The sequence below is a fragment of the Hippocampus guttulatus genome, chromosome 3 (assembly GCF_054856545.1).
Source record: "Hippocampus guttulatus isolate MCC_2025c chromosome 3, RoL_Hgut_1.0, whole genome shotgun sequence".
In the NCBI taxonomy this organism is placed as follows: domain Eukaryota; kingdom Metazoa; phylum Chordata; class Actinopteri; order Syngnathiformes; family Syngnathidae; genus Hippocampus; species Hippocampus guttulatus.
This window is the reverse complement of record NC_141263.1, coordinates 10,899,813-10,923,751: the sequence shown is the minus strand read 5'-3', so window position 1 is coordinate 10,923,751 and position 23,939 is coordinate 10,899,813. Positions and strand designations below refer to the sequence as shown.

Below are 23,939 nucleotides of genomic sequence, written 5' to 3'. Positions count from 1 at the left end.
CGCAAGGATGTCCTGTGTGGGCTGCAACGTCGCGTCGGCGCACGCAGGAGGAGGAAGAAGTAGAAGAGGACGGCGGAGGTCTCCCGCTGCGTGTCTGCCCCCACCGTCACATCTGCAGAAAGAAATTGTGCAGGTCAGTCACGTGACACAACAAGTCGACGCCGCGCCCTGTAGACAAACGCTCTCTGATCCGATGCGTGTGGATGACGTTTCCGTGTACAAAACACAATAACATGAGCTTGTTGATTCTTGATTACAACCTCGATATCATATTCAAAATTTTGAATAAGTTCTTGATTTTGTCTTCCTTGTTTTATTACACACATTTTTACATGGATAGATGGAAGTTGTGTCTCTTCGCACAGTCCTGCTACTAAAACCTTTTTAGCCATCTAATTAAAAAAAAAAAAACCTGCTACAAGGCTGCCTAAAAGACGCTATGAAGCTAATTGCTCTGACCATCAAGCCAGCCAAGTCGATCATGCTTCTATTCCATGCTTTGTCAATTTTTTCAACAGTAGCTTATTGGAGTCTCCGTAAAACCGATGCAACGTTGTGACTCGTTTAATCAGAAAAAAAGCAATTTAATGTCAATTTTTTTTCTTTTTGTCATTTTGTAAAGTTTGGGATAGGCTCCCCCCCCCCCCCCCGCGACCCTAGTGAGGATTAAGCGATTCGGAAAATGGATGTATGTATGTAAAGTTTGGTCTACTGTATTCTTGATCAGTTAGCATAGCAACTAGCGCAGATAGCATGCAGGAAAAACTTTTCAGCAAAAACTGTCACTTGCAATCCTGATACTGTAATTAGTCATTAAAATATTTACCTCAATGCATTTTATTCAACAATAGTTTTTAATTGTGTTTTTCAAGTGCCCGAGTCTCTGTAACGGGGTTGCAACAAATCCAGTAAAAGTGAATTTTATGTTCAATCTGAGATTTCACTGAAAAGCTTGACTTTTGTGAGAAGTACAGCCCAAGTGGGGCGGGGGTACACACGCCCTTGACTGGTCGCCAACCAAACACATGGCACATATAGACAACCATTCACACTTGCTTTCACCTGTATGGATGATTCGGTTTTCAGTTCACCTTACATGTGTGCATTTGGACTGTGGGAGGAAACTGGACTCGTCAACATTCAAGTTTTCCATGTTAAAAAAAAAACAAACCAAAAAAAACGATTTTGTCGAACGTTTGTGGAACTTCCCTAACCTCGTTTGTGTTTTCGCCTTGCTTACCGAGTTAAAATGCATGTTGGATTAATTTTGTTGTCTAACATGGTCATTTGAGGGGTCTTATGGTGAACTTGTCACTGATTACCTCTCCTATGTAGGGTGGACCTGCTGGCTCAAACACTGGCCTCAATAACCCGCAGCCTCTCCCATCCCACAACACAGTTACAATTCACACACACACACACACACACAGCTCTGAAAGTGAATTTGGGACAAGAGGTCCTGCCAGTTCCTCATCCTCTCATCAGCTCTAAGCTTCAGACGTCATATGTGCAAGATATAGTTGAAGATTTTTGAAGTGGAAGGGAAGTGTCGTTTCATAAACATGTAGCGCTCGGTGCTTGTGAGAGAGTTTTGTGCTTGAGATGGTTATGAAAGAACCCGTGTGTTTGGCTGTGCCCACTGTTGTCAGGGAGACCCACATTCCCCGGACTACTGTCTATGTTAATTGTTAAATTCCACCCACGCTCATGCTTCTGGCCCCTGACACAATCAAACAAGTATGGACACCCTCGTGTACTGTACTTCAGTGTGCTGTCTTTACTTCCTTCTCCACTGCATTTTGTTTTCCCATTTTTGTGCCTCTCATATTCTCAATTCTTTCTCGCCTTACTGTCCCCGAAGGCTACAAAACAGCTGTTTGGCTCACGCAGGTCACCACAAAGGGCCTTAAGAAGTTCTTTGCTGTGAAATGTTTGGAAACTTGGGCCAAGTCTCCGGGCGAGTCCAAGAGAAAGTACAACCCAAGTCCCTTTCATATACAACTTTTAATTCCTCATGACGAAAGGTAAACACTGTCAACTGATATTAAACACAACCAACGGATGATGCTAATTTATAGCTTTGTTTGGTCATTGTGGAAACTTGTTGGTGTACCGTACAGTGTTTTTGTTTTCTAAAATCTTCCTTGTCCACTGAAAAGCGTGCTCTGTATTTCAGAAAAGCGAGTACGCCCCTCTCATTTCCATAAATATTTCATGGTCTCTTTTTTTGGGAAAACATTGGGAAAAAATGCCATCGCTACAATGAGAAGGAGTCAGTGTACAGCTTGCATAACAATAGAAATGTGCTGTCCCCTCAAAATAACGCAACACACAGCCATCCGTTACTTAGCAACCACTGGCAACAAAAGTGAGTACACTCCTAAGTGAAAATGTCTGCTTGGTGACACTTTGCTCCAATGTAAAGCAGTCAGTGTACAGCTTGTATAACAGTGTGAATTTACCATTCCCTCAAACCAACTCAAGACACAGCCATGTCTAAGCCATTGGCAATAAAAGTGAGTACACCCTGAAGTGAAATTGTTCAAACTCGTCCCACTGATTTTTCCTGATGTCATGAGACTCATTAATTTTACAAGGTCTCAGGTTTGAATCGTGAAAAAGTTTATGGTCTTCTCAAATTTGTTGCCACATTGTCGCAAAGGTTCGTTTGTTGTGTGTTTTCCCACAACAAGAAAAATACAAGCAGTGTACTCACTTATTTCAATACAAACATCATTTGGAGATTTGTTTTTCATTAGGTAACGATGATATGCTCAATTCTTTACATTTATGTGTTACGAATGGTATTCGAAGGGCAACATTTGTTTTTTCTCGCAAACAGATCAGTTCTAGAATAATGTGAAGAATTTCCTTGGCAGACAAGGTTATTTTTTCATTTTCAATTTGCAATTAAATCACTGCTGCATGTTTTATAAAAAATAAGTCCAAAAGGCAAAAATAGCACCCTGAGACTTTGTTCAGTCTTTTCATTGTTTTACTGACATTAGTATGTTCTTTTTTTTTTTGTTTTATTGCTAGTGAGTGTTCTTTTCCATTGGCATCTTTTGGGGGAGGTGCATTCTCATTTTCCAGGAGTGCCACATTTTGATCCTCGCGCTAGCAAGAGTTCTTGGGGTTTTCCCAGACACTGATGCATTTGTCTCTCATCCCACACATGAATGATCACTTGTTAATTGAGTGATTTTAACCCTCCCGTGAAACTTGGCCTTTGGGCGACGTGTATGAGTTAAACACCTGGCACGGCTCAGCATGTAACTTCCTGCCCCGTTTGGAAAATGACTCACGACTGGTGAAAGATGCCCAACAACACTCAGAGCAACACCAAACGTAGTTACTGACACTTGAACAGCACAGTTCAAAATATTTTGTATATTTTGTACACTGACTGTTGAGGAATGTTGTGTTGATGCTAACGTTACTTTTGCTTGAGCCGTGTGCAGTGCTTTTGCAAACTTTGCAAAACTCTAAAATGAAAACACTGCACTTTGTATTATAATCTACAGATTTTTTTTTCGCATGTAAATTTGTGCCATGTCATTCGTACCATTTGTAAATTTCATGACTATTTCCATCGATCCATTTTCTGACTCCATTGTCCTTTTCAGATTTTCGAGTGAGCTTGACCCTATCCCAATTGTCGTCAAGTGGCGCATACTCAGTGAGACAGTTTGGTATTGAACCCCCGCTGCCCGCATGGAAATCAGCCAAGGTAACCACTCCAGCATCATTTATCCCCCTCATGAATATTTATTATATAGTATAGCCGCATTTATGGCATGGGATCCGTTCCAGACCCACCTGCTAGAGATACATGAAAAACCAAGCATAGACCACATGAAAAAAAAAATGAGGCAAGTTTAACCCTCCCACGTCCTTTAAACAGGTTTAAACTCGCTCCAATAGACTTTTTAAAAATTTCCTTAGCACCTATTCTCACTTTTGCTGTCAAATTATGTCTCCTTACTTTGCGGAAATGGAAAGACTCGCTCGCACAGTTCTCGAAAGGCAAAAAAGCATGCCCACTTCAAGTTATTTGTCACTTCCAGTTGAAGTTGACTGTGAAACCGACACGTAAAACAAAAGAGAATAAACAAATGGAAAGAAAAATCGCTCGCACAGTTCTCGAAAGGCAAAAGCATGCTTGCTTGAAGTGTTTTATTAGTCACTTCCAGTTCAAGTTGACCATAAAATTGATGCATAAAGCAAAATAAAATAATCATTTTAGCACCAACAAACCCAAATAATTACGACTAACACAGATATGCTAGCTTATGCCAACATAGTATGTGAAACGCCATAGAATGGCTCATGGAGATTGGCATAGAAGTTACAGTAACAGCTGCTGCTGTAACACACACAGAGCAGCAACATATACAGAGTGAGAACAATCCTCAGGCATATTTCTCTCTGCTCTGTAGGAACAACAAATATCACTAGAGCCCTAGTTAGGGACCTTCTCTGCCTCTTCTTTTTAATTATATTGCATCTCTTCATTAGACTTCAGTGCTGCCCCCTGGCATGTTACAGCAAAACATGGGACAAAACTGAAGGTGGCCAATTTTTAATTCAGACTTGCCTGGTGAATCCCCCCCCCCCCCCCCCAACCAAAAAAAAACAAACAAAAAAAACAAGGACAACAACAAAACAAAATGATTGCTTAAAAACCTGCGTGGCCACAAAAGATGTAGCGTGAGTTGACTCTCATTTTTCTGCTGCCTCCTCAAATAATTTTCCCTTGGTGTATCCAATTCAGTTGTTGTTTGACAATCGTAAATGGATGGATGGATGCATTCATGATTTTACATACCTGTTTGCCTGAGTTATGGACTGTCGAATTTTGGAGGGTCAGCCAGGCTTGGCTCCAGCTCACCAGGAAAATGGAGACTGTTTAGGTCATGAGCTTGCCTTGGGTCATGATTGTGTAGCAACATTTGATTGGTTGGTGTGCCGTTGTGCATATTTATTTTAAAAATACTACTTGCTGCTTGTTACACTTTTATATTCTTTTTGTCCATCCTAAAGAACAAAAACATTTACTTTAGGCTAGTTTGGTTCTACTTGAGAAGAGGGAATTCCATGTCATGTCTAACTTCATTCCAACTACTGGTAAATAAAAGTGTGTAAGGCTGAATGGAACACGATTATTTATAACCAGTTGGATCTTGCATCGGCCACAGCGGAGAGACGATTACTTGAGCTGTCTACACAGTAATCCAAGTTAAAGCATGTCTCATGCATCATCTAAATTTCTTGAATTTTGCCTTTCATACTTCAGAAGGCTCATCTGTTGCAAGAAGCTGTGACTCAGTGACTGTGGTTGTCTGTCTCCATCTAATCTGATCTCTGGTGCCGAGGCTTCTAGCAAACCTTGAAAGAAAGTCTCTCGACGAGTCAAGTACAATCTATTTGCCCGATAGGATTCGATGGCAGTAGTTACGATGGATCGAGTCCAGTGGCCTGCGAATCACGGTGGATGGCCAGCGCCAACACCTGAATATGATGCCCCCTAAAAATGTTGTTGATAACGTCTGGAAAAACGTTGGTCAATTTCCACAGGTTAGGGATAGGGAATTTGAAAAGTCTTCCGCACTGGAAACTTTTTATGGGAATTATGGAACGGACCTTGGAATTGTGGGTACTTTCATGGGAAGTTATGGTATTCAAGCATAAATTGAGTCTACACTGTATCTACAGTGAGGCCCTGTATATTCGTGATTGAACATACACTAATCCGCCGATTCACTGACGATTGATATATTTTTTAAGACGCTCCTTTTTTTGGCTGAAAAACTCCCCTTTGCTGTTTTTATGCGCAGGCCGAAGCAATAACATCATTACATGGTCACCATTTGGTAACATCATGGTGTTGAAATTAGTTGAGGAGCTTCATTTTGACCAAAGTAGTCCTTTGCTGCCATCTTGTGCCATCTGTGGGTAATTATAATACAGTATTTGCAGTAGTTAATATTATTTGTGTCCAGATGGGATGTCGACACAAAGCTTCGACGGGCAACATTTTCACAGAGAAAATGATCTTAGTGGAGTTATGCCAGAAAAAAGCATCCACAGGAGCGGTTCTCATGTCACCTGTTTTTCCTCCCCCAATGACACCATATGAGTCACACAAACCTGAGCAATGAATGCACATTTCCTGTTATGGAGCATATTTTTTCACTGTGCTTGCTGCCCTACGTGTGCAACTCAAAGGCCCACCTCTTCCATCCTGGTCAAGATGGTGGCGACAATTGACACTTGTTGAACATGAAGTGTCAGCATGCTAACAAGAAAGAGAGCATCATCAGCACTTTTAGTTTTCACCAACATCTCGACATGTCTTGTCCACAACTAATTTGTGTCAGTGTGTGTGTGTGTGTGTGTTTGTGCGTTTGTGCGTGCACTTGTGCGCATGGGTCTGCATCTTCGAGACTGTGATGATAGGAGTCGGGAATTTCTATTTTGAGGTCATTGAGCTGCAAGGTAATCAGCTCAATTTTTTTCTTTTAATTCTGTTGCCACAATGTTCTGTTTTGTACTATTTTGCTCCAAGGCTCCAATGGTGGATACTGTATTAAAAATCTTGACACGCCCTGTTAAAAAAAAATTAGCCCAAGGTGGATCATTTCAGAAATTTTTCTAAAATTAATGTGACCTATAACTTGTACAACTCAAGTGAAAAAGTGTGTACTGTACACACTCACATCACATTCAAACTCATGTGAAGAGGTAGTCAGCATTGAGCGCACAACTGCCACTGATTAACCCAAAATAAAGTTCAGCTGTTCGGCTTTATCATCAGGCAAAATCAGAACTCTTAAATCAGGTATCTGTACTTGACTTAAGTATGTATTTTTATGATGACTTCTTTATTTTTTTCCCTACATTTGTAAAGCTATCTGTACTTTCTGTTACTTTGCCAAAGTAGGCTTATTGTTTTTAACCTCTGTTGGATCACAACATGTTGTAAATAAATAAATAAGTCAACCACAGTTGACATCTTGATTGATTTTGTCGTTTTATGCAGAAAAATCCAAATTATTAGTAACATCGAGGAATTTGATTCAGGGAGCATGAACGTTGATTATGAAACAGATTTGGAGAAGCAAGATATTCCATAACCAAGAAATTTTTAAAATGTTGTTGGCTCCACGAATAATTGGTGGTGAATGTATGTCTGGTACCGGCCTAAAAACAACTAACCTAATCTGACCCCCCCCCCCCCCCACACACACACACAATATGTCATTTTTCAATTGTTAAGAGCTAATTTAGCATTTTTTGCTGTGTGATTCAGAGCGCTACAGAAGCTATCGGAACTTGTGGTATGGATGGCATTTACATCTCAGGCTGTCTTTTTTTTGTCTTTTACTTAAGTATGGGAGTTGAATTAGTACCCTTTCCAGAGTCTTGTTTGAGAGTCTCCACAAAGCTCCTCTGTAGTAGGGAAAAAACAGAGAAGTGTTGTGAGCAACCCTGCCAAATTTCGTGAAAATACAAACAAAAAAACAAACCCTAAATATCGAGATGTTTAGTTGAAGCTGTCCCCTCTCTGCCTGAGCCAAAGTGTGTCAGTGGGCACCGTTTTAGCCCCACCCCTCCTAAAAAATCAGGAAAACTTACAGTACATTTCTCCACAATTCAGGACTACTGAGTTCTTTCAATCTTTTAGCAATTATCTTCAAACATGTATAGTGTATCAAAAAACAAATCACTGTATTCACTTTAGAGGGTGTTCTAGTACAGCGTGTGAGTGAGTACTTGACACTGGAGAACAATGTTCCTCGGCGTTTGGCTGGATTACAAAACTATCTGCTTGCAACGGCCCTCAGGTGGCCATGACGCCTCTATGAGGTAACGGATACGATGTCCAAACTAATTGAAGACTTCCTGCCGTAGTCTGCCTTTGTGTCTGCGATCATTCCACCTCTCTCACCCAGACGCACTTCCTCACACATGAAACAACAGTTGCCATAGTCACCTCGAGTCGTGCAATGGCATAATTGCACGCCAGCAGGAAATGTGGAGCTTTTTGGGTTAATTAGAGCTTCCGTGTGGGAAGCGGTGTACAAGACTGGACATCCCAACAGGAGGGAGACCTGTGCGTCATGCTGACAAAGGGGTTTTCCATGTTGTTGTAACATTGGGATTATTGTTCCACTGTTTTGATGGTTAACTCAGTAACACTCCATTCGGGCATTTAATATGAGGTCATTTTTCAGGTCAGGTCCGATTCTGGATGGAGTATCAGCTAATAGGTGCCGTGCCGGATCGCGGTTCATCATTTGCGTCATTGCTATATCGCAGATTTTTAAAGCTTTTTAAATTATTATTATTATTATTGTTTTATACAGTACACGGTGTTCCTTCACGTATTTGCAATTGGCTACTCGTGGATTCACATTTTTGCTTGCACCATCTTCGTACCAAGGAACTATATTATTATTTATCATGTTGAGTTTTGCCACCATCATGTGGCATCTATAGGCAATTATAAACCTTTTAGGGTTTTTCATTTATTCATGGATTTTCGCTATTTGCTGCAGGGTTCCATCCCAAACCTCTGCAAATACTCCAGTAACAGTGTACAGGCAAGTCTAAATTTAGAGTTTTGTGCCCTCATTGTAGTACCATCATGTGCCACAACATCCTAGATAGCACTGAGATCTACTGGATGAGTTGCAGCATTTCATTAATTGCAAGAAGAGGCAGAGAAGGTCCCCAAGTAATGTCCAGAGAGCGAATATATGTGAATTTTGTATGTACTGCCACTCTGTGCGTGCTAAAGAAGCAGTCTCACAGTTGTTTGAAGGTTTATATATCACGTAACATTAGCCAGTTTATGCTGTTTCCCATTATATGATAGCATTAAGCTAGTAGACTTTTTGCTTTGCCTCATATTTGGAGGAATGTGCAATCAAGTCTTCTTTTCACTTCCTCCAAGTGATGTTTTATGATAGTCTGCCATTTCTTGACAGTGGAAGAGTGAAAACAGGCACTGAGTAATACTTAAAAAATGTGTTTTAATAACTTGGGTTTTTGTGTGTGTGTGGGGGAGGGGGGGTAAAGGTTTATGTAAAAGGTTTTTTTTTAATATAAAGTCATAAGCAGGGGCTCTCTGTATTTGTCAAAGGGTCAGGTTTAAGAAAAAAAGATTGGATTTTGACATGGACAATGTTTAATGTCAGAGGGAGTGGTCTACATTTGAAATTTAGCATCCATCTGTTTTCTGGACTGCACTGATTGTAGGTTAGTCACTGTCATTTATCAAGCTACACACACACACACTAAGGCCCTCACTCAATTAGTCTTGGAAGACATTCGTTCTATTCGTGCACAGAGTTGTCTCATCTTAAATTGGATATCAGGGATATCGAATAAATGCTCTCAAATGACTTTTCCATGCACGTTGACACAACTGTAAGACCTTTACCTTGCTCCTCTAACAGCTGGATAGCATTAAACCCCCACCATCCCCACCCACATTATGTGTGATCAAACTGTGGATGGATTGCAGGAAAACCCACTTTGACTCTCTTACCTCATCTCCCAGTAAAGCACGCTGAACAAGTGCACAAGGAATGGCTCTAATGAATTGCAGCACATTGTGAGCCCAAGACATTGTGTGCGTGTGCCTTGCAAGCTTGTGTGCCATTGAGACTTCAAGTGAGGTTTGATAGTTCATAAACAGCCTTTTTGCAACTGGACTTTTTTGTAGCACCATAAACTGCAGATATAAAATGAACGTCAGTGGTCTGTGACGTGCATCCTTAACATGTTCTGTGCTCTGAAAGCCAAAATAGCATCTTCTCTGTCCATGAGGCTTATGCCTATTTACAATATTTTATAATGATTATTACTGGAGGCGTGGTGGACAACTGGTTAGCACTTCGGCCTCGCACTGCAGAGGTCGTGGGTTTGATTCCGGAACTGGCCTTCCTGTGTGGAGTTTGCATTTTCTCACCGTACCTGTGTGGGTTTTCTCCCGTTACTCTGGTTTCCTCCCACATTCCAAAAACATGCATGGTAGGTTAATTGAACCTCTAAATTGTCCCTAAATGTGATTGTGAGCTAAAATGTTTGTTTGTCTTTTTGTGCCGTGCGATTGGCTGGCAACCAGATCAGGGTGTAACCCGCCTGCTCCCTGAAGACAGCTAGGAGGGGCTCTAGTACACCCGTGAGCCTTGTGAGGATAAGTGGTTCCAGATAATGGATGGATGATTATTATTTATAACGGGGATGCCCAAGTCCGAGCCTCAAGAGCTCTTTTCCAGCCTGTTTTAGATGTCTCCCTCCTCTAACACATCTGATTAGAATGATCAGGATCCTTATCAGGTTTCTGCAAAGCTTGCCAATTAGCTGATCATTTGAATAAGGTGTGTTGGAGGAGGGAGACGTCGAATACAGGTTGGATAGCGGCTCAGGAGGACTGGACTTGGCAACCCCTGTTGTCGTACAGTGAACTTCCACAATATCCAAAATTCCAAAATATCCATCAATACATCCATTCAACTCCAACAACAACAAATTGAACTTATCAAAACACACTGCTCATGCCGTTTGCTGCTGGCTTGACTCATGCACATCTACTGTATTTTATTATGGTCATTAGTCATCCACTTGAGTCTGTTCATGGTTTTGAAAACTGCTTTAATCACTAATTGGGAATTTCTCCATTGCGAGACTAATAAAGTTTTTCTTATCTTATCTTATCTTGTCTTATTTTATAAACATTAAGACACGGTAAGAGAAGCGTGTGTTTCCGCAGGTCAACGGTGCCAAACTGAGCCTTTTCCCCCACGATGCCCAAAATGAAAGCCCCTTATTGGACACTTATAAAGACGGGATAATGATGACATAACAAACATAAACAGTGACATACTTCTTATCTCTTGAACCATACACAAGAGTTTTATTTCTTTGGGCCTGTTCTCACGCTCTTGCTGTCAAGAAATGAGAGACTGTCATATGACATCACTGTGAGGAAATGAAATGAAAAGTCTCTTGTTTATGCAGTTCTCCGAATAAGCAAAGTGTGCTTAGTTCAAGCTGTTTATTTGTCACTCCCAATAAAACTGACAGATAACACAATTGAGGAGTTTAAACCTTGTCTATTTAAACATGAAAATGTTCAACTAAACCATATCATTTAGTCGAACAAAAATCTGCTAGCATAATACTAGCATAGGGCTACAAATAACGATTATCTTATTCATTAAAGAGTCTGTCAATTATCATATTGATTAATCGATGAAATTTAATTTCCATCCCTTTATTCAGAAACAGGACATTATTTCATTTTTACAGTGCAGACAACCGTAAATGGATTCATTTCGTGATTTATTTTTGTTGTCAGAAAATAGGCAAAATTGATGATTATTGTTTTTGAAAGTAAAAGCAAATGTCTTGGATTAAACACAAAGATAATCAGTCTGCTTTCATGGACTATGAAACTGAAGAAATCTGTGCCTCTTGTAAATCAAGACAAAGTGGACCAGCATCTCAAAAAGAGATTGTGTTTGAGGTCTGGCAATTCACTGGACACACATTTTTTTAGCGTTGCATCAAAGAACAGATTGGGAGAAAAAAGTCAGGATGTAGCTTATGATCAGGAAGAGGAACAGGATAGGTGGAGGCTTAAGTAGAAGAATATTTTATGTGTTTGATGCCAGGTGCTTTCTGGGTATGTGTGTACTTGTTTACATGTGAGGGAATGAGACTGTTCGTGAACACTCTAATATTATAATGTCAGACATGCTCTGAGGGGGCCATGGGAGCAGGCGTGGCTCTTACTGGACTTTTTGGCCTGATTTTAGAGTGTTTTTATCACAGGGTGGGGTGGAGTGGTTTTTTGTTTGTTTGTTTGTTTCTACGACAATCACACTGAAAATGGTTATCATCACTGATCTTACAGACAATTTTTTTCCTAAATTGCATACTTATCAATCATATCTTCTGTTCTGATCATTTTAATATTGAGCCAAGTACAGTATGGAGGGACTTTTGGCAAAAATCTGTGTTAACTTGCACTCAGTAGCATACTTGCACAATGAATCAGTGCGGACTCGGTGGAATCGCTTCAGTAGAGATTCGATAGCTTTGAAATTTAACAATTGTTTCTTATTAACTATTTGAATTCCTACCCCCCCCCCCCCCGCCCCCATCGACTTTTCAAAACTGATGTGAGAAATAAAGGTTGTTTCAACATTCTATGATTCTTACAGCTAAATAAATTAAATCTTTGCCTATGTTTTAAAATAAAAATAATCCCAAATTGCATTCCTCATGAACATTTTGGGATATTTGGCTTTGGGTTGAACTGTCCGAACTTTTACAGGTGAACCTAATTTGACCTTTTCTAAACTATTCAAAGAAAAATAACATGACAAAGAACTAAATGTCCAAATTCATAACTTGTGTTTGTTCCATGAAACTCTCCAACGAGGCCCACTTCCATGCCTTTCTGTGAGTCTTACCTCTCGATCGATTGTTTCGATGTTGTCTTTGTCTCATGATGTTCAAATGCGAACAACAGGATGAAAAGGACTATTTCATTGTCAACTCTAATTTAACCAGTAAACGTATTCATCCATTCAAGGATCAAACAACTGTTGTTTTACCCTTTGTGTTCTAGTAATTTGGTGTTATTGTTGAGGTTCATCTATGAGCCTCAAATACATGCAGCAGCTATACAGTATGAGTCACGGTAAAGATCAGATCTTCTGATTCGTCTCATGTTGTTGATAAATTAACCTCATTTTGGCAAGGCAGGAATTTTCCTATCCTCCAAGTGGCTATCACGTTTATAACAATAGATTTACATCATAAGCGTGGGAATTGTGTGTGTGTGTGTGTGTGTGTGTGTGTGTGCGTGCGTGCGTGCGTGCGTGCATGTGCCTGGGCGGGCCCTGTTTTGGAGAACATTTCTCATCCCTAAAATATTCGTTTTTGATTTCAGTGCCATTAGTGTTTAGAAAATGACCAACGTCAGGCTAAAGGTGTACGCACACACACACACGCACACACACACACGCACACACACAGAAGACCATAGGTAGCGAAAGTACTTAAACTGTAATGAAAAATTTGAGGGGAAAAAAAGGGGAAATACTGATTCGACTTACCTGAAGTAAAAGCAAGAAAATACAGACTCTTAAATGTATGAAATGTATAAAGAAAAAAACATTTCTACTGTCAAAAAAGCTGAATTAACTTCATTACTTCCCACCACTGACACTGCGACAAAATGCCTTCAGTTCTCCATTTCGTAAATATGACACAATAAATGAAGCATTGCTCCCACCCAATGTCAATTTCTTCCTTTCAGCTTCTTTTATCTTAAATGTCATTTTTTTTAAAGCCGACACTGGCATGATTTGAACTCCCAGTGATTTGCCTTGTTTTGTTTTCCTGCCTCCATCCTTTCCGACTTGCCCCGGGGCCCCAGCTGAGGCCCCTCTTGTTTTGCATCCATCCCAAGAATGAACTGGGGCACTATCCCGTTCCATCATGGTGCGTTGGGGTCAGCTATAGTGACCCTTCAAAGGCCAAATGAATGAACCTGCTTCCCTCCTCTGCCTTTTAAAGAGATGCACAATCACAAATACTACCGTAGAACATGAGGATGGCGACTCCAAGTGGATAAAGATAAAATCTGCACTTCACGTGCACAAATTATAGTGTTTATTAATCCCAAATCTGTTCTAATCAGATTACTCGATGAATCAATGGTGTAATCGCTAGAATAAGATAACCTTTAAACTGCAGTCAAAAAATATTTTAGCGCTGCAGCACAGACCTTCGAGATCAACGGTCAGATATCTCTCTCTCCCTCCCTCCCGGTCTCTCTCTCTGTGAATGGCTGAGTATCACGGGTTGTATCTTCTCCTTGTTCTCCCTATTTGCTGTCTCTTTTAGAATTCTCGTGCATATCTTGAGGGTTGGGACTCTAAATGTCAATGGTGGTAGAGACCAGTGCAAAAGGGCGCTCATTATAGAATTATTTACTACGGAACCCCCCCCCCCCCCCCCCCAAAAAAACAACAACTAGATGTCATTTTCTTCCAAGAAACTCATCGTAATTGAACGAATGAAGTTGAAGTGGGATTGTGGTAGCAAGAAGAACAATTTCATTGAGGAAGTAGCACTTCTTTTCTCTGACAAATGGTTGGGGCTGAAAATGAGCGAAGTTTCATTTATTCATCAGTGAATGTCTACACTCTACACATTCGTTTTTTTGGAAACTGCAGAGAAGGCTGTTTTTGACGCTCTTGCTTGAAGTTTCATTTTCACTTACATGGAACTCTTCAGAGAAACCACTGAGCGCGTTTGAAAGGAAGTCTTTTGGGCTCACATTGACAACAGCCATCAACATCATCATGACGGTGCCTCAGCTTCAAATGCTTTTACTACTTGCATCTTTAACAGGTCAGTGAACAAAGAGTACAATTATTACATAATATTTGGTATCATTGAAAACAAATACACAAATATACCACTCACAAAATTTTTTTTGGGGAAACATCCTGATGAACCTAAAATATACCATACCTTTTATAGGTGACTAACTTCTTCTGAATGCACATGTTCAAATGTTTAATATTACAAGACTTTTTTTTTTATTAACTTACATTATTTTCTCAGTTGCTTTGATACCTTTCTCAGATCAGAAGTGAAATTTGCAAACCTGTAAGTGCATTTCTCAAACGGCAAAACATTACGGTTCCTCTGCAAAAGACATTTTCTTTCCCCAAAATGCTCAGTACGTCTCTCAAAAGTCATTATTTGTATCACTGAACAAGTCTTTGTGTCATTATGTCCGCATAACCCTGTCAAATTGCTTCGTCATGTCGTCAACGTAACAATGCAGGGATGTTCTGATGTAAACCGCTGCTTAAATTTTGATGACAAATTCAGTCTTCTAAATTGAAAGTTGTACCTTTGCGTATGTGGAAGATTGATTGCTAGAGACTGGGTAAGATTCTCATTTCCCTTTTACTCTTTGCAATGTAATTAGTTGGCATCCATCTCCTTGTGGTATAGAAAGGAAAAGACAGCACTGCAGAGACAAAAAAAAAGAAAAGAAACGTGGACATGAGACAATCTCCTTAGGGAAAAAGGCTCTGCAAAAAAAATCAACAAAAAAACATGCAGGATTGATCAGCATGGTTTTGTTGTGTTTCCGTACTGGAAAGTTTTAATTTCCAGTACGGAAACACCAGTACTGGTCTTAGTAGAAAGACGAGCAGCAAAACCAAAAATGCATCTTTGGTTCAAACGGCCAAACTGTCACTCACTGAGCAGTCTGCCCTGCCAACTGAGCCGCAGCCACTAAGCAAGATCAACTGGTAGCTGGTGACACCATCAAGACAAGCTGGTCACCAGCTCCTGGCAGCGCCCAAGCAACATGCTGGATTGTTGTGAAAACAAATCGGTAACAAAGACGGTAGAAAGCACTGAACAGTAAAACCAAGAACAAATCTAAGTCATGCTGAGTCGAATGCCAAAGAATACAAGTGAATTTTGAGTAGGGATTTGAGGATGGGCAGTGAGGAGGCTTGCCGAATGTTCAGTGGGAGGTCATTCCCAGCAGCAGCAGAAATGCTGCGTTTCTTTTTCTTGAAATCACAAGATCCTTTGATACCCACAATTGAGGATGTGGTCAAAAAAGAACCAAAAAATGCCCTTCAACATGTAAAAAAAAAGTATTTGGGTCATTCAAGAATTGAAGTACAATTTAAGCACCAACATTTTGGGAAAATGCATGATTTGAAATGCGATTTGAACATCCTCCAATTCTGAAATAACCCCATTGAAAGGTTACACTTACTAATGAGCAAACTTCTAATCCACAGGCCGGTGTGTGGCAAGCCCACGCCAGGAAATTTATGTCAAGGCAGGTGAGATGGTGGTGCTGCAGTGTCAACGGGCGGGACATCTTGACCATAGACCAGTGATATGGACCAGTGAGAACAAGCCGCAGATGGACCTGAGTGACATGTCGCCTGCTGAGCAGAGACAGTTGGGTCTCCTGTGTTTGGACAGGAGCCTTTTCATTCTCGCTGCTTCAGTAAACCATCAGAGCAACTACTCGTGCTCCCAAAGGTAAATTGGAATCACACCAAATGGTTTGAATTCGCACACTACCACAGGCACCCTCCAATCTCAGAACCCTGTACACATGGCTACATGTGTAAGGCTTGAGGAGCCGACGATGAGAAGAAAGGAGCGTTTGCGCGGAGCGCTGATACGGATTTGGAACTGGGAGTCGCGGTTTGGAGTTTGAAGCGGATTACGTGGGACAGGAGAAGTGAACTCCTATCACCCCCATCCTCCGACAGCTCCACTGGCTTCCTGTCAAACTTAGAATCAACTTCAAATTACTTCTCTATACATTCAAAGCCATCCATAACCTTGCGCCCCCCTATCTGTCAGATCTTCTTCAAATCTCCATTCCCTCTCGCTCACTCAGGTCCTCATCCTCCCTCCACCTTTTTCTACCCTCTACCCTTCTCAATACAATGGGGTGCAGAGCCTTCAGTCGCTCTGCCCCCAAACTCTGGAACTCACTTCCTCCCACCATTCGTAATATTGACTCTCTTTCCATATTCAAAACCCAGCTCAAAACCCACCTATTCAGACTTGCCTACCCGCCTTAAATCTTTCTTTCTTTGTTTATTATTTTATCTGTGTTTTACTATTGCTCTTGGTTGTACAGTGTCCTTGAGTGTTATGAAAGGCGCTTACAAATGTGATGTATTATTATTATTATTATTGAACTAATCTCTTTTCGTCAATGGACGCTACAGCTTCGTGTTTGCTTTCAAAACTTAGCTTGTAGCAGACGTGTGCACATTTTCAGCATGACGTCTCTGATCCACTGGTGAAAGGACACTTTGATCCTCTGCTCTTTCATCTATAACTGCTTCAGACAACAAAGTGTATGCAGAAAAGTGGTGAAGATTGCACGACTGTCTGTGTCCTATGTGTTGTGTTGTGTTGTGTTATTTTTGTTATTTTGACTTCAAAATGGCGCCGCGAGAGTGGCTGCCTTTCCAGCAGCTCCTATATTTTGTTGTTCTACTTCTTCCTTTCATAACTTTGCTGCTGTGAATTGGGAATTTCTCCATTGCGAGACTAATAAAGGTTTTCTTATCTTATCTTATGACAGGAATGAAAAGGACCAGTTGTGGTTCAGGCTGACCGTGTACAACACATTGACCAGAGAGCTGGAGAACAGAACTCGGTACCCGATGAGATGTTACACACAAGAGTCCTGCACATTGAAATGTCCCGATGTCAACATCCCGCCTTCAAATTATCCCAACTTTACCAGTCGTGACATTACATGGCACAAGGTATTTGAAATCATTACTTTGTTCTACATCAATGTTTTCCAGAATTTGAATGAAGGCTCCGGCACCCCCCTAGTGAGGATCAAGCGGTTCGGAAGATGAATGAATGAATGATTTAAGATTGAAATATTCTAATTGATCCTCTAGGAGGGTGAGTCAGCACGGGAGGTTAACGGCTACTTTCCAAGTGCGGAAGAGACAGACCATGGTGTCTACACCTGCACCAGGTCTTATCTTTTTGATGGTCAAATGTATAACATGAGTTATACGGTGGTGTTGGACGTCCAACCTAATCAGAGTAAGACTACAAAAAGCTCCCTTCCTGATTGTGGCTGGGTGGGGGGGTCAAATTTTGAAGTCTTAAACATTCTGGATGAGCAAGCAAATTTTAATACCGGTACTTTCACAAAGACACCCAAATCCTTCTCTGGCCGAGGCCTGATTCCTGCCAGATTTGTTTGCACCTGTCAGAAAAATTGAAGTAGAATACAAAATCACAAAGAAAAATCATAATTTCTCAATTCAAAGAAATTCAAGAACAATGACAAACCACAAAGTTCATCAAATTCATTTCAATCTGGAAAAGGTTAAAACGCTTTCTTCAAGATTTTGGAACTCCAAAATCTACAAAAGGAGCAAATAGGGAACAGTGGTGAACCTTTCCAAAAATTACTCCCAAGAGTGTAATGACTCACGCACGAGGTCACAAAAGAACAGAGAACAACATCCAAAGATCTACACACACACACACACACACATTTGCCAAAAAACATGATGATCACCAAAGTAATATTCTTTTGACTGATAAGACCAAAACTAAACTTTCTGGAAGGTGTGCATCCCTTCATATGGTGGCAGAGAAATGGTCCGGGGCTGCTTTTCTACTTCAGGACTTACATGACTTGTTCTCATTAATGAAACAATGAATTCTGCGGTCATGACCAAAATGAATCCACCAGAAACACCTCTTCAGCAGTTCATCCAGGAATCAGGACGTGAACAAATCCTTTTTCACGGCACTGTAGGAACTGAAATGACACATATTGAACTCTCTCTTTTTGTATTTTTATAGGAAATTCGGACAAACATGCTGTGATCTCATACCCGCCGGCAAATGAAACTATTTATGTGGATGTGGGTGAGCATCACTCTTGTATTTCTTCCCCACATTTTCTACTGCTTCTCCTGTTCAGAGCCACAGGGAGCTGGTGTCGATCCCAATAAACTTTGGGAAAACAGCCAACAGAAAATGTCAGTCGCAGAGCACACAGAGAGAGGCGACCAACCACACTCACGATCACACCTGCTTTTTCAGGTTCACCAGCTGTGATTAAATGCGAAGCTGTGCTTTACTCTGCCTGGAGTTCTTTGTTTTGGCTGAAGGGGAACGCATTTGTGGAAATGAATGACTCCTTCCCAGTATTCTCCAATTATACACGGTAAACAATTCACATGCACAACTCATGAACAAATCTCAACTTGCCCCCTAATCTTACTGTTCTGATCTCATTTTACAGGGAACATATGACCGAAGGAGTAAAAAACACAGTAAATCTGGTGTTCAAAAGAGTAACAAAGGATGATCTAGCAAATGATTACACTTGTAAAATGCAATCCATCTCTGACTACCCGAGCTTTGTCACTATCACTTTGGCCAAAAATGGTAAGGTTGATCAATGGATGCAAGGTTAAATACCTCATCATGTAAAATCTCCACGCGGAATTTATACAAAACATGAAAACTGTTGCAGCTGACAGTGTATGCTCAAGTCTAATTGTAACTATTGCATTGTGTGGACAAAAATCCTAATTTCTCCTTTGAGATATAAGTCTTCACAAGTTTTCACTATGACAGGAAAGCGGATTGCAAGGAATCGTGATAAAGTAATCATTTAAAATGTGCTGCTGTAATATAATTTTTATTATTATTTGGATGGCAAGGCATCTTAATTTATACAGTACAGCACATTTCATACACGAGGCAAGTAGTTTTAAAAGTGTTAACACTCGGGGGTGTCTTCACTTCTGCTTATTCCTTTTGTGTGCAGCATAACAGCTAAATGCTGCTTCACCATGTTTGCTTGAACTCTGGACTCCACTAGGTGACCCAAGTCTTCAGATCTTTGGCCTTAATAATCAATCAGCATTTCTATAATGTCTTCAGGACCCAAACCATTCAGTCATTTATCGACCAGTAGCAGAATTTTTAAAACTATTCTGCAGCTGACTGGGAGCATGATTGATGACATTGATGACGTCTCGTGGCCATATCCATTGTTCTCAATGTACAATTGACTAGAATGAGCTTGATAATTGTGAAACCTTTTTCCACCTCAAACGACATATATAGTTTGACACTTTCATGACCAACATTAAAATGCAAAAGATTTTTGTGCCCCAAACCAGAACTACGTCCATGGAAATAGACAACAGAACAAAACAACTTATCATGAACTATATGCTATTTATCCCGCTCATGCTGCTCATAATCGACTTAAATATATATTTTAAATATTATTTATTTTGTAAAGAAATACGGTTGAGATAATGGATGGATGGATCAATGTTTTCCTAAAATTTTTATCTTCGGTGCTCTCCATTGACCTGTCACCGCTGTTTAATATTATTATCGGTCTACTCTATATCATTTTCTGTATTGGGTGTTTTATTTCTCCTTTCAGTTCGGCCTTTCCACATGTCTGTGGTACTCTGCCCGGTGATTATTTTGGCAGTAATGGCTACGACTGTCATTGTCTATGTCAAATTCAAAATTGAAATCAATCTCTTCCTACGAGACACTCTGGGCTGCCACAGGAGAACCGCAGGTGAGAGTCAGTCACCTGTTATCTTTATTTTATTTTACCGTTTGTGCACTATAGAAATATTATAAATACAGATGAGTTGAGTTAAGATGAGACACTGGTACTTTGACTAACTAGTGCATTAACTTAGTGCTGGCGCTTTTCGCTTGTGGGACTGCGGAGCCTGGCCAAACTGAACATGGCTTCTGCTGAGGCAAAAACTCAGGCATGGGAGGAGTTTGGTGAGACCATGGAAACTGACTTCCGGACAGCTTTGAGGAAATTCCGGTCCAGCATCCGACGTCTCAGGAGGGGGAAGCCATGTACCATTTACACTATGTAGAGTGAGAATAGGGCGCTGCTGATCTTGACTTGGGACATTGTGAGTCGGTGGGCAGAAAACTGAAGATTTCAACTCCACAGACTCAACTTAATTAGAGGAAGCAGAGTCTGGGGACTCTGAGGTGGGTTCTCCTATCTCTGGGGTTGAATTCACACAGGTGGTAAAAAAGCTCCTCGCTGGCAAAGCCCCAGGGTTGGGTGAGATCCACCCGGAGTTCCTCAAGGCTCTGGATGTTCTGGAGCTGCCTCTGCAACATCACATTGTCATCAGGGACAGTGCCTCTGGATTGGCAGACCGGTGGTGGTCCTTCTTTTCAAGAAGGGGGACCGGAGGGCGTGTTCCAACTACAGAAGGATCCCACTCCTCAGCCTCCATGGTAAGGTCTATTCAGGTGTGCTGGAGAGGAGGGTCCATCGAGAAGTCGAAGTTCCAATTCAGGAGGAGCAGTGTGGTTTTCTTCCCAGCCGTGGAACGGTGGACTAGCTCTACACCCTTTCAGGGTCCTCGGGGGTGCATGACAGTTCGCCCAACCTGTCTACACGTGTTTTGTGGACTTGGAGAAGGCGTTCAACTGTGTCCCTCAGGAGTTCTGTAGGGGGTGCCTCGGGGGCATGGGGTACTGTAACCCCTTGATACCTTTTCAGTCCCTATACCACCGTTGTCAGAGTTGGGTTCGCCTTGCTGGCAGTAAGTCGGATTCCTTTCCAGTGAGGTTTGGGCTCCGCCAAGGCTGCCCTTTATCACTAATTCTGTTCATAACCTTTATGGACCCAATTCCTAGGCATTGGGGCGGTGTGGTCTCCAGTATTGCACATCATCTCTTTGGAGATGATGTGGTGCTGTTGGCTTCTTCAAGATGGGATCAACAACTCCCACTGTGAGAAGCAGATGAAAATCAGCACCTACAAATCTGAAACAATGGTCCTCAGTCAGAAAAGTGTGGAGTGGCCTCTTCAGGTCAGGAATGAGATCTTGCCCCAAGTGGAAAAGTTGAAGTGTCTTGGGGTCTTGTTCATGAAGGAGGGCTGGGGGAGTGGAAGATAGACAGGCAGATCGGTGCAGCATCTGCGGTGATGCAGACTTTTTTTTTTGTATTGGTCTGTCATGGTGATGAAGGAGCTGAGGCAAAGGGCGAACCTCTCTTTACCGGTCGATCTATATTCCAAAAGAACGAGATCCCGGATACAAGTAGACGAAGTGAGTTTCCTCCGCGGGGTGTCCGAGCTTTTCCTTAAAAATAAGGTGAGAAGCTTGGTCATCCAGGAGGGGCTCCAAGTCAAGCCGCTTCTCTTCCACATTGAGAGGAGCTAGATAAGATGCCTGCTGTATGCCTCCCTGGTGAGGACGGCTGGAGAAACTGTCTCCCGGCTGGTCTGAGAATGCCTTGAGATCCCCTGGAAAGAGCTGAAAGAAGTGGCTGGGGTAAGGGAAGTCTGGGCTTCCCTGCTAAAGCCGTTGGTCCTGCGACCCGACCCCAGATAAGCGGTGGTGAATGGATGGATGGATAAAGACTTTAAGTCTAAGAGTCAACTTGAGCAACTGCAAGTGGCAATAAACAGTTGTTTGAAGCCTCTTTTTTGAAGGATATTTCTACCAAGTTGCTGATTCTTGTGAAGTGAATGGAGTTCACTGCCACCATACAGCGCTCTACTCTCAAGTTATTAAAAAAATCAGCCGAAAGTTGGCTTGTATGTGGAAAAACTCATGTTGAGTTACTCATAACTCAATGGACCACTGTGATACAATGTTGTTTTTTTTTCTTGTTTCACTGTTAGATGGGAAGACCTATGATGTGTTTCTGATGTGTTACAAGAGCGACAAAGTCCCAGGACTGAAACAATGTGATGTAAGGTGGCTGGAAAATGTTCTAGAAGACAATTTGGGTTATAAACTATGCCTCTTTGATCGGGATGTACATCCAGGAAAAGGTATTCTATTTCATTTTCATAATTTGAGTCAAATACCTATCAGCTAATGTACAATTTTGCTGGTTTGTCGCAGCTGTGCCTGAGGCGTTGCTAGACTGCATAGAACGAAGCCAATCAGTGGTCCTGGTACCTTCCCCTGCGGCTCAGAGTCTGGAGACTGGCTTGTTGAGTGCCATCCATGCAGCCCTAGTGGAACGCAAGACAAGCTTAGTTGTCATCAAACCTGAGTGTGCAGAAGGACCAAAATGGGATTCCATACAAGAGGCCTTCCAGCTCCTTGAGAAGACGGGCAACTGTGTCACATGGAAGGGCTTAAGTTCTCTACGGCCTTCTTCCGCCTTCTGGAAGGAGCTCCGCTATCACCTCCCGGCAGCATGCACTGGAAACAAAGCTTTTCCCTTAGAAGCTCTTCCATGTTAAATTGTCCTCAAGAAACTCAAGTACACTTGCACACAATCCGATGAGATCCTGAGATTACGCTCAGTTTTCTTTGCAATGTCTGGTGTTGTTTTCATCATACCGTGAAGTAACTGCAAATGACAGTGGTTGCTTTCATGCTACCTTGGGTAATCTCAGAAAGTATGGCCCGGAGTCAAAAAATCAACCTGTTCCAAACTATATCAAAGAGATGCTTTACATCAAACCTTCCTGCAGTGTGCTATGAATCAATAAAGATAGTTTCGTCAGCCTTTTGTTCACAAGAGACTGTTGAATGTCGTGGTCTACTCCATTGGTTCATATTGGAACACTTGGTCCCTGAGCATCAAGCACTGTGCATGCAAGTAAGAAAAATATTTTTAATTCATTATATTTACATTTGAACAGTTTATGATTGCCTATAGAAGCCACAATATGATGGCAAGGCACCACTTTTGTGGAAATGAAACTCCTTAACCCACTTCAACATAGTTCCTTGGCCCCAAGATGGTGGCAAAGCACTGCTTTTGTCTTTAACTCATTCACTCCCAAAAACGTATTTAGATGTCTTTTCAGATGTCGCACATTTAATCCCAGCTCCTCATTTTACATTGACTGCACTTGAAAAGGGTCTCAACCTTTGAGACCCTTTTCAAGTACAGTCAATATAAAATGAGGAGCTGGGATTAAATGTATGGCATCTGAAAAGACCTGTAAATACGTCTTTGGGAGTGAATGAGTTAATCAGGGTTCACAGGTGACCTGTGGGCCGCCGATTGCCCATCCCTACTCTAAGACAATGAGCAAATATTCGCTTCATCATAGAAATTTAGCCGGACAAGAAGTTTGTCAGCTGAGACAAAATTTTGTGTTTTTCACTCTCTCATCACACAGTTCTCCGAATAAGACACAATGCGTGCTTGGTTCCATCAGTTACTAATCAAATAAAAAGTCAAGCCGGCCGGCACACCATCACGCTAGCTGGAGGAGCTACCTCTCGTCTTTAAAAGGTCAACATTTTTTATTATATTCCCACTTTAAGAGGCACCGGCTATACGAATTATTCACAATATCAATTCCT

General features: G+C 41.4%; 1 protein-coding gene across 1 annotated transcript; it reads left to right on the top strand.

The window, feature by feature from the left end:
• The first annotated feature begins 11 nt into the window (after positions 1-11).
• LOC147207456 (interleukin-18 receptor 1-like) lies at positions 12-23,127 on the top strand. The gene is made up of 13 exons (XM_086106704.1): positions 12-133; positions 1,862-2,024; positions 3,627-3,730; positions 14,326-14,442; positions 15,870-16,119; positions 17,186-17,372; positions 17,517-17,667; positions 18,442-18,507; positions 18,685-18,808; positions 18,887-19,032; positions 20,051-20,194; positions 22,289-22,441; positions 22,515-23,127. The coding sequence occupies exons 3-13, from the start codon at positions 3,715-3,717 to the stop codon at positions 22,859-22,861; spliced, it is 1,701 nt and encodes a 566-aa protein (XP_085962830.1). The 5' UTR covers positions 12-133; positions 1,862-2,024; positions 3,627-3,714; the 3' UTR covers positions 22,862-23,127.
• The last annotated feature ends 812 nt before the right edge of the window (positions 23,128-23,939 follow it).